We start from the raw sequence: 11,162 nt of genomic DNA, 5'->3' as shown, positions 1-11,162 counted from the left end.
AATAACAGATGACAAAACATGTTATCCCTGGAGAAAGAACCATACAGTTGTATTTTGAATTAATTTGTCATTTGTCAATACACAGACATGATGGTATTCTTTCGGTATTCTTGTGAAAAAAAGGGTACAGTGCATTCGTAAAGTATTCAGACCCCTTGACTTTTCCCACATTTTGATACGTTACGGCCTTATTATGAAATTGATTGAATATATGTTTTTCCTCACCAATCTATACACAATACCCCATAATGACAAAGCAAAAACAGTACAAATTTAAAATGTAAATATCACATTTACATAAGTATTCAGACCCTATACTCAGTACTTTGTTGAAGCATCTTTGGCAGCGATTATAGCCTCGAGTCTTCTTGGATAGGACGCTACAAGCTTAGCAGACCTGTATTTGGGGTGCCCATTCTTCTCTGCAGATCCTCTCAAGCTCTGTCAGGTTAGATGGGGAGCATCACTGCACAGCTATTTTCAGGTCTCTCCAGAGATGTTCGATCGGGTTCAAATATAGGCTCTGGTTGGGCCACAATGACATTCAGACACTTGTCCCAAAGTCACTCCTGCATTGTTTTGGCTGTGTGCTTAGGGTCGTTGTCATGTTGGAAGGTCAACCTTCGCCCCAGTCTGAGGTCCTGAGCACTCTGGAGCAGGTTTTCATCAAGGATATTTCTCTGTACTTTGCTCTAGTCTCAAAGTCCCTGCCACTGAAAAACATCCCCACAGAATGATGCTGCCACCACCATGCTTCACCGTAGTAGGGATGGTGCCAGGTTTCCTCCAGACGTGACGCTTGGCATTCAGGCCAAAGAGTTCAATCTTGGTTTCATCAGACCAGAGAATTTAGTTTCTTATGGTCTGAGAGTCTTTAGGTGCCTTTCGGCAAACTCCAAGCAGGCTGTCGTGCATTTTACTGAGGAGTGGCTTCCGGCTTCCTGTCTCGGACTCTACGACAATTCCTTCGACCTCGTGGCTTGGTTTTTGCTCTGACATGACTTGTCAACTGTGGGGCCTTATATAGACAGGTGTGCGCCTTTCCAAATCATGTGCAATCAATTGAAATTACCACAGGTGGACTCCAATCAAGTTGTAGAAACATCTCAAGGATGATCAATGGAAACAGGATGCACCTGAGCTCAAATTCGAGTCTCATAGCAAAGGGTCTGAATACTTATGTAAATAAGCTATTTCTGTTTTTTTAAGTTTTATACATTTACAAAAAAATTCAAAAAACCTGTTTTCGCTTTGTCATTATGGTGTATATAGCTTGATAAGGATTTTTAAAATACATTTTACAATAAGGCTGTAACGTAACAAAATGTGGAAAAAGTAAAGGGGTCGGAATACTTTCCGAATGCACTGTATACTAAGCCCCTAATTTTGATAGTTCACGTTCAATAAACAATCAGAAAATAAAATGTTACAAAATAAAAGTAGATCATTATTTAGTTCATTATCACAGTTAAGGAACAATATCTGTACGGCTGTAATTTAGCCAAACAACTCTCCCTTTCTGATTTCAGAGTGACAGAGTTCTCCCCGACACCCACCTTTACTCAATGCCAAATGGCTCGCACAGGCATATCCCACACTATCACACCAGGTCGTATTGGTATATGACTGGACAAGGAAAGTTCTGATTCGTCTCATATCTACCTGAGGACACAAATCCCTTCCATGTGTCATAACCAACTCTCAGACTCCTTTAGTAATGGAATAGCCAGTTCCACAGAGATACACCTTACCGCAGGATGATAAGGGAGGCTCGTGAGGGCCTTTCCCCTATACGGTGTCACTATGTGTAGTACTAGTGTTTGTTGCTTCACAGCTCGTAGGCACAGTCCCCACCCACTATTTCCTTTATGCTGAAACAATGACCAGGGAGACAGAGAAGGAGGGGTTCTCTCTAATCTGTCACAAGCTCACTTCCTCCTCTCAAGATAGCAGCCAGTAGTATAGCTTCCGCTCCGTGAGAGGATGGAACTCCTTTGGTAAACTAAGAATGCTGACGCTGCAGAAACTGGGTTAAGTACACTTGGACACTACACTGCTTCCTGTCTGACTAACACGAGAGGTTATATCAAATGAAATCATGGGGAGGATTCCCCCCCAACAGGGAATTATTATGACACTGTTTGGAATAAAATAATTAAATAAGATGACACAGAGGTTAAAAAGAACACGTGAAGTGTTAAAAGGAGCGCTAAGATAATGGCAAATAGTGTTAATTAAAAATACTTTTCCCATTTTGATTATCAAATGAAAAGGTATGATTTGTGACCAGACAAGTTGCACCCCTTTAAGCCCTCAGAACAGCCTCAATTCGTCGGGGCATGGACTCTACAAGGTGTCAAAAGCGTTCCACAGGGATGCTGGCCTACTGTATGTTGACTCCAATGCTTCCCACAGTTGTGTCAAGTTGGCTGGATGTCCTTTGAGTGGTGGACCATTCTTGATACACACGGGAAACTGTTGAGCGGGGGAACCCCAGCAGCTTTGCAATTCTTGACACACTTAAACCGGTGCGCCTGGCACCTACTACCATACCCTGTTCAAAGGCACTTAAATATTTTGTCTCGCACATTCTCCCTCTGAATGGCACAAATACACAGTCCATGTCTCAATTGTCTCTAGGCTTATAAATCCTTCTTTAACCTGTCTCCTCTCCTTCATCTACACCGATTGAAGTGGATCTAACAAGTGACATCAATAACAGATCATAGCTTTTCACCTGGATTTCACCTGGTCAGTCTATGTCATGGAAAGAGCAGGTGTTCCTAATGTTTTGTATACTCTGTGTATTTGTTCCATTTCAAATGTATGAGTTAAGTGCCATAAATAGATTATGATCACAGTTTTGCCATACACTCAGCCACCGCAGATGTTTTAAGACTACTTTCATTACTTGCTATTCATCTTCATTGACTAGTGAGTCTATGATTCAGCGACCCACACACCAACCTAAAGATGCAATCATTACACACAACAATACATAGCAAAAATATTGTTGCTGCTGAACTTTAGCTAGGGACCTACACACACTGGTAACATCACCCACACACTGTCACGCCCTGACCTTAGAGATCCTTTAAATTCTCTATTTGGTAGGTCAGGGTGTGACTAGGGTGGGAAATCTATGTTTATATTTCTTTGTTGGCCGAGTATGGTTCCCAATCAGAGGCAGCTGTCTATCGTCTCTGATTGGGGATCATACTTAGGCAGCCCTTTTTCCCACCTTCTGTTGTGGGATCTTGTCTTTGTTTGTTGCAGGTGTTGCACTCCTAGCTTTACGTTCGTTGAGTTGTTTATTGTTTTTGGTGGAACATTTAAAATGAAAAAAAATGTACGCCTACCACGCTGCACCTTGGTCTTCATTTAACGACGGACGTTACACACCCATCCCCATCACCCACACCCACTGTCTTTAATTGAAATCAACAGTCTCCTGCAAAGCTCTGTCTCCAGTTTTGACTGGTACCTATTCAATTGTTTGTTTGAGACTGATGCAGAATTTCCCAAAATTCACAAATATTGTACAATTCCCAAAATGAGCAATACTATAAGGACAGAAACTGAATTCATATAAGTTTAATTTGAATTAGGTTTCAGGAGTAATAAACAGCCGGCCTCAGTCTCGGGATAGGTTTCAGGTGGGAGTCACCGGAATTCGGTTTCAAGGCTTCCTTTCTGTTTTGGTGCAAAAGGATATCCTCCCAGAAGAAGGAAATATTGCGAAGTGCCCTTGGCCTTTGTACTGTCATTGCTGTAGTCCTTCAAAGAATTTCCTGTTGTTCTTACAGGTTATGTTCGTGTAGGAAGCCAACCACACACACACACACACACACACACACACACACACACACACACACACACACACACACACACACACACACACACACACACACACACACACACACACACAAACACACACAAATATCTCTTTGGTGTGTCTGTAGATACACTGAGTGTACAAAACATTAAGGACACCTTCCTAATATTGAGTTGCACCCCCCCACCCCTCCTTTTCCCCTCAGAACAGCCTCAATCTGTCAGGGCATCTCTACAAGGCGTCAAAAGCGTTCCACAGGGATGCTGGCCCTTGTTGACTCCAATGCTTCCCACAGTTGTGTCGAAGTTGGCTGAATGTCCTTTGGGTGGTGGACCATTCTTGATAAACACCAAAAACTTGAGCATAAAAAAAATCTAGCAGCGTTTCAGTTCTTGACATAAACCGGTGCGCCTGGCACCTACTACCATACTCCCTTCAAAGGCACTTCAATTTTATGTCTCGCCCTTTCACCCTCTGAATGGCACACATACACAATCCATGTCTCAATTGTCTCAAGGCTTCAAAATCCCTCTTTAACCTGTCCCTTCCACTTCATCTACACTGATTGAAGTGGATTTAAAAAGTGACATCAATAAGGTTTCATAGCTTTCACCTGGATTCACCTGGTTAGTCAAGGAAAGTGCAGGTGTTCATAATGTTTTGTACGTTCAGGTTGTCACCAATGATACATACTGTATAGCCAGCTATAGGTCCTCTGATTCAAAGTGAAAATGTGAACTAACGGTGCTCTGTAGTTTCCTGCCTTGTGTGCAGAAAGTATGTTTTCGTTCACGCACTTGCATCCCTACGCCCCACGCATGCACAACTCTGAGCTCACGTAGTGGCCAGTGGAAAAGAAAAAGTCATTACTCATTCATTCATACTTTCAGCAGTTTTCCAATCTCTCAAATGTGGTTTTCCTGTGTCCTGATGGACAAATATATAGGTAAGTTAAACACCTGTCCACATTACCAGTAAACGTTTTGAACAGCATCCTTTGGGTAATTTGTGCCATCGTTAAAGCAGGTTAAGAAAGGATGAAGCTGCTTGTTTGTTGCCTCCTAGCCATCACCTGTTGTGTTTTGGCGAATGTAGACAAGGTCGAGAGAATAATGAAGCTGACTGAAGTACTAAAGGAGTTAAGACATCTGAACAAAAGTGTGGAGGTAGGTCAATCTGCAATTTATCGAACACCTTTTCTCGAAGCTTATGCGTTGTCAGCACTTATGTATTTCATGGATTCTTGCAAGAAACCATGAGCTTTTACTAATGATCATAGCACGTTTTATTATGCATTATACTAACTGTGTGATGGAATGCATCTATTGCCTTTTTACATTTATAAAGGCTGTAAATGGTTCATAGAAAGTATTACCACAATTTCTCACCCCTCTATTTTTGGGGGGTTGATATGTATAAGATGCAACCTCAGTACCAACACCTCTGTTTTTTGGTGTTCTTGCAGCACAACGGCGTGAAGTTGAACACTCCTACCCTGGATATAGAGGTAAGCCCTTTTTCTCAAGAAAATCTACTATACCTTATTTACTTTACAAGCAAAACATTGTCAGAAAACTCGCAGACAAGGAATGACCTCTGTTATTGTGATTGCTATTAGTCTTGCTCTCACACCTACTGTACTGTATATCGCATAATGTAGCACGCTAGTTCTATAGCCGGCGAATGTGGTCTTGTGAGGTCAAGAAATAATGATCTTATGGTAAAAATTATAATCATCAATAGTATAAAGCAATTACATTTGTAATAGAGTTGCATAAATGATGTGTATAGTTAATTGTTTATATCACCAATAATTAGTAAATACTTAGTTTCATATAGTCTAATTTGTATTAATATGTTCAGTAATCCTTTTGTCATTAAAGAAAGGAAAGGTGCACAGTATTACTTATTTTTACGCAAAATGAATTTGTTGAACTAGAAATAGTTTCAGGTAAATTACTAGCATGGGTAGGGCCGATTGATTTGACAATATGTGAATTACTTGAAACTTAACCAAATAAACTAACTGACGGTATTAAAGTAACCGTCTGGTGAAAATGTCACTTTTAAAAGTTCATATTCTACTAACTCATACCCAAATAATGTTGTTAGCTGGCCAACCAGCGATCTACTCACATGAATATTTGTAATGACATGTATACACTCACCACCATTCCAACACAGAAAAACTGCTTTTAGCATACCTAATTAAAAAAAGGGGGGGAAGGAAAACTATTTCACTCATTGTAATTAATTATAGGTCATATTTCATAGAAATCTGGAAACACTGGACAATTACTTTAATGGACAGTCTACCTAATTACAAATGTTTGTTTTATCTTAGTAGGTGGAGTACATTTACAGTGTTAACATAAGATGATTGTAGCGAGTAGAGGGACACACACTCGTCAGAATCACTCTTTCGTCCAAAAAACAACACTATGGATGTAACTTAAGAAAACATCCACTTGATAAGAGATCAGTATTTCTTTCAGCTATTTTTCAGTTGCACTAACAGTCAATCCAGTTTGGCATGTGTTTTTGTCAGAGTTCTGTGCATGAATGAGTCAATGTGAGAGTGATCTCCATGTCTCTTGGAGTTACTTGTGCACATTTAGGAGAAATGTGATGAGTAATCGCACTCACGTCTCTGTGGCTTTTACCCGAGAGACAAACTGTGCTACTGCTTTAGAAAATGTTTGACTATATCTTGAAGTTAGTTGAACATGGTTGTCCTAAACTGGACCAAATAATTCATTAGTATACCATGGAACCAGTCTGTTACCAATATTCCACGGGTGAACGCTTGATCAAAGGTTGCCATGCTCTCGTTTTTACACTAGCTGTCTAACTAACGTTGGTCAGTTATTGTTTGACAACTCAAGAGTTTGAGGCCCACAGCATGGGGAAAATATCATTGCCTAATGGTAGAGACAAACGAAAGCCTCAACCTGGAAAATGTGTTTTCATGTCAAAGAGAGAGCTATTTTCTATCTATTCTGTGAAACGCCCAGCCAAAGTGGGGAAACTGGAAACAGGCAGCAAGTTAAAACAGTGAAAATGTCTACTTAATCTCAGTGAAGCTGGGAAAGACATGTTTCTGTATGAGATACGTTGGTGGAAACATTGTTTCTTGATCGCTTTGGCTTTGTCGGAGTTTGGACGTGCTAGTGTGTAGAATGAGAAAGTCTTACTCTGATAAACAGAATATGACTTGTGAGTCACAGTTTTATAGGAAATGATAAGACCATCAGTATAGGGTGGAGGGTAGCCTAGCGGTTAAGTGCGTTGGGCCAGTAACCAAATAGTTGCTGGTTCGAATCCCAGAGCCGACTAGGTGAAAAATCTGTCGATGTGCCCTTGAGCAAGGCACCCTAATTGGTCCTGCAAGTCACTCTGGATAAGAGCATCTGCTAAATTACTAAAATGTTTTTTAAAAAGTTATATAAATTGTAATTAAAATTACTACAACTTAACTATGTCTCTGAGAGGAGTATCATACTTGAGAGCGGCTCATGTTATTATATGGGAATCAGGTGTTGTATGTGGCTCAATAGAATACATTTGGCTGGTATGAACTGGAAAATATTGTATATATTCTGGTTGAGGTTCAGGTTAATGAAATATGCTCAAATGTAGAAGTGTGTCAAATGTCTAACTCATCTTGAAGATAGTATGTGGGTTAATTTACTATACAGCAGCTCTTTCCAGTGGTTCTCATTCCACATTACAACGTTTTGATGTGTGTGTAAAAAAGTATCAAAAGACATTCAAATGATTTGCCTCAACTTGTTTCATTAGTGGAAAATAAGCAGTCTTGTTTTATCCAACATCCATCATTTAGTGTGTCATTTTGCTTTTTACAGGAGTGCTGTTTCCTATCTGCCTTGGAGTGCTTCCAGAAGATGGTACCTCGTCTCAACGCCAAACTAAAGAAATTGCAGCGTAAAGTTATCAAAAACCTCAGCCCACTGACTGTGAGTCACTTCAGAAAACAAGAATAATGTACACTGAGTTGAACAAAACATTAACACCTTCCTAATATTGAGTTGCACCCCCCTCCGTTTGCCCTCAGAACAGCTTCAATTCACAATTCATGCGGGCATGGACTGGACTCTACAAGGTGTCGAAAGCGTTCCACAGGGATGCTGGCCCATTTGACTCCAATGCTTCCCACAGTTGTGTGAATTTGGTTGGGTGTCCTTTGGGTGCTGGACCATTCTTGATACACATGGGAAACTGTTGAGCGTGAAAAACCCAGCAGCGTTGCAGTTCGTGACACAAACCGGTGCGCCTGGCACCTACTACCATACCCTGTTCAAAGACACTTAAGTCTTGTCTTGCCCATTCACCCTCTGAATGGCACACATACACAATCCATGTCACAATTTTCTCAAGGCTTAAAAATCCTTATTTAACTTGTTACATCAATAAGGGATCATAGTGTTCATCTCGAGTCACCTGATCAGTCTATGTCATGGTCAAGCACCGGTGTTCTTAATGTTTAGAAATGTACATAGCAAGATTGTGGTAAAATATTAACATGTTGCTTTGTTCTGGTTTTAGTTTAGAGGTGTGGACTCCTGCAGTCAGGAGGAGAGAGAGGTGAGCCTTGCCATTATTTTCCAAATGACATTAATAGCGTTATCATTATTAAACATAATCACATAAGAATTATGTGAGGGAATGTGGAAAGTAAGTTAGGGGTAGTAGTTACTTTACTAGGCCTATGTTCAGTCCAAATCTAAGAGTAACTTGAAATTTGTATTTTAACTTTTAAAAGTTAAATTGTGTGGGCCAACTATGTTAACATTTTCGGTGTTCCTTTATTCCCTCAGAACAAAGTCTGCCAAGGATGTGATTCCTACCCAATGAAGGACAGCAGGGAATTTGTACAACAGTTGGAATCTCTTCTTCAAAAGGTAACAGGTTATTATGAATAAGTCAGACTTTTAACAACAATCTACACTTCAATGAGAGAAAATGGTGGTAGTGTGCAGTGTGCTAACTACAAAAATATGATTTTCAGGCTATGAATAGACTGGTGTGAGGATATGACTGGAACAAACCGTGACATGGGAATGTGTAGAAGACACTACTCTGTGAACACATCAGAGACATGGCTATGGCCATTCTGGCCATCCTACTATTCTATGTCATTTGTTATTTTATTTTTGTGGCCAAGATTATATTTGTTTTGTCATTATTTTGTTGGGGGGGTTACAGGTACAATATTTATATCAAATCATATATAATTTCATATCACATGTACCCGTGGACTGCCCCTCAAAAGAAAAACAAAAGTAAGAAATACAGACAGAGAAATGATCATATTGATTAAGTTATAATTATATTTAATAATAATATTTATTTAATATTTATTTATGAAATGGTGTTATCCTACTCAAGAGCTAAATAATTATTTAATTCCCACAAGAAAGCTGCCTTGGTGCCACCTAGTGTAAAAAAGACATCCATGCAGTTTATCATTGACGTTTTAATATTTCTTTATTTATTCACATGAACCTATTTGTATGTTTGTATACTATATATTTAACATTGTTAGCTCTCAAAGCTATACGCCAAACTATGCATTTTATTATATCAAAATTAAGTATCTCACAATGAGATTAAATCGCTTGAAAAGGTAATGAAATTACTGTTGCTTTTTGTATTTGTATTTTATCAAAAACATTTCATTGAATGTGAGAATATTAAATAACTAATACTGTATTTGTGTTCTGACAATGATTATTTTGAGTCCATTTGAATAACAAAGACAATTTAGGCCAGGGGTGTCCATAAATGTTCCCCTGCAAACACATTCGGTCCTCACTGAGGTCTGGAGTGTCGCACTTAAAATATATTTTATTTCTTGTGTCTGGACACACCTATACATTCAAGGGTTTTAATTTATTTTTTACTATTTTCTACATTGTAGAATAATAGTGAAGACATCAAAACTATGAAATAACAAATATGGAATAATGTAGTAACCAAAAAAGTGTAAAACAAATCAAAATATATTTTTTATTTGAGATTCTTCAAAGTAGCCACCCTTTCCCTTGATGACAGCGTTGCGCAAATAATTAAGGAGCAACAATAAAATAACAGTAGCGAGGCTATATACAGGGGGTACCGGTACAGAGTCAATGTGTGGGGGAACCAGTTAGTCCAGGTAATTGAGGTAATATGTACATGAAGATAGAGGTAAAGTGACTATGCATGGATAATAAACAGAAAGTAGCAGCAGTGTGTGTGTGTGTGTGGGGGGGGGGGTGCAATGCAAATAGTCCAGGTAGCCATTTGACTAGCTGTTCAGGAATCTAACGGCTTGGAGGTAGAAGCTGTTATGAACAGGACATAGACTTGGCACTCCGGTACTCTGAGGGAAAGTTGAAAAGAACTTTGAAGAGAGAGTTCAAGAGGGCGTGAAACCGTTGAGAGGTAAACGGGTGGGGTCCGTAGTGTTACAGGTACTGCTTACTGGTACAGGTACCGGCACTCCGGTACTGCTTACTGTGCGGTAGCAGAGAGAACAGAGAGAACAGTCCTTGACTAGGGTGGCTGGAGTCTGGCAATTTTTTGGGCCTTCCTCTGACACCGCCTGGTATAGAGGTCCTGGATGGCAGGAAGCTTGGCCCCAGTGATGTACTGGGCCATACACACTACCCTCTGTAGTGCCTTGCGGTTGGAGGCTGAGCAGTTGCCATACCAGGCGGTGATGCAACCAGTCAGGATGCTCTCGATGGCGCAGCTGTAGAACTTGTTGAGGATCTGAGGACCCATGCCAAATCTTTTCAGTTTCCTGAGGGGGAATAGGCTTTGTCGTTCCCTCTTCATGACTGTCTTGGTGTGCTTGGACAATGGTAGTTTGTTGGGGATGTGGACACCAAGGAAGCTCTCAACCTGCTCCACTACAGCCCCGTTGATGAGAATGGGGGCGTGCTCGGTCCTCCTTTTCTTGTCCACAATCAGCTCCTTTATCTTGATCACGTTGAGAGAGAGGTTGTTATCCTGGCACCACACTGCCAGGTTTCTGACCTCCTCCTTATAGGCTGTCTCATCGTTGTCGGTGATCAGGCCTACCACTGTTATGTTGTCGGAAAACTTAATGATGGTGTTGGATTCGTGCTTGGCCATGCAGTCATAGGTGAACAGGGAGTACAGGAGGGGACTGAGCACACACCCCTGAGGGGCCCCGTGTTGAGGATCATTATGGCAGATGTGTTGTTACCTACCCTTACCACCTGGGGGCAGCCTGTCAGGAAGTCCGGGATCCAGTTCCAGAGGGAGGTGTTTAGTCCCAGGGTCCTTAGCTTATTGA

The 11,162-nt window shown here is 40.5% G+C and overlaps 1 protein-coding gene across 1 annotated transcript; it reads left to right on the top strand.

Moving 5' to 3' along the window:
* Positions 1 to 4,872: 4,872 nt before the first annotated feature.
* On the top strand, positions 4,873 to 8,885 carry il21 (interleukin 21). Its single transcript, XM_039011921.1, has 6 exons — positions 4,873 to 5,001; positions 5,301 to 5,342; positions 7,702 to 7,812; positions 8,402 to 8,440; positions 8,674 to 8,757; positions 8,865 to 8,885. The coding sequence occupies exons 1-6, from the start codon at positions 4,873 to 4,875 to the stop codon at positions 8,883 to 8,885; spliced, it is 426 nt and encodes a 141-aa protein (XP_038867849.1).
* The last annotated feature ends 2,277 nt before the right edge of the window (positions 8,886 to 11,162 follow it).

The sequence above is a fragment of the Salvelinus namaycush genome, chromosome 17 (genome assembly GCF_016432855.1).
Source record: "Salvelinus namaycush isolate Seneca chromosome 17, SaNama_1.0, whole genome shotgun sequence".
Lineage (NCBI taxonomy): Eukaryota > Metazoa > Chordata > Actinopteri > Salmoniformes > Salmonidae > Salvelinus > Salvelinus namaycush.
The sequence above is the reverse complement of the archived record's forward strand: the minus strand, read 5'-3'. Positions and strand labels throughout refer to the sequence as shown.

Bases quoted from the DNA above. Each gene is read 5' to 3' on its own strand.
- il21 (XM_039011921.1), top strand. From the start codon at position 4,873: ATGAAGCTGCTTGTTTGTTGCCTCCTAGCCATCACCTGTTGTGTTTTG. The intron at 5,002-5,300 runs GTAGGTCAATCT...GTGTTCTTGCAG, and splicing joins ATCTGAACAAAAGTGTGGAG to CACAACGGCGTGAAGTTGAA. The intron at 7,813-8,401 runs GTGAGTCACTTC...TTCTGGTTTTAG, and splicing joins AAAACCTCAGCCCACTGACT to TTTAGAGGTGTGGACTCCTG.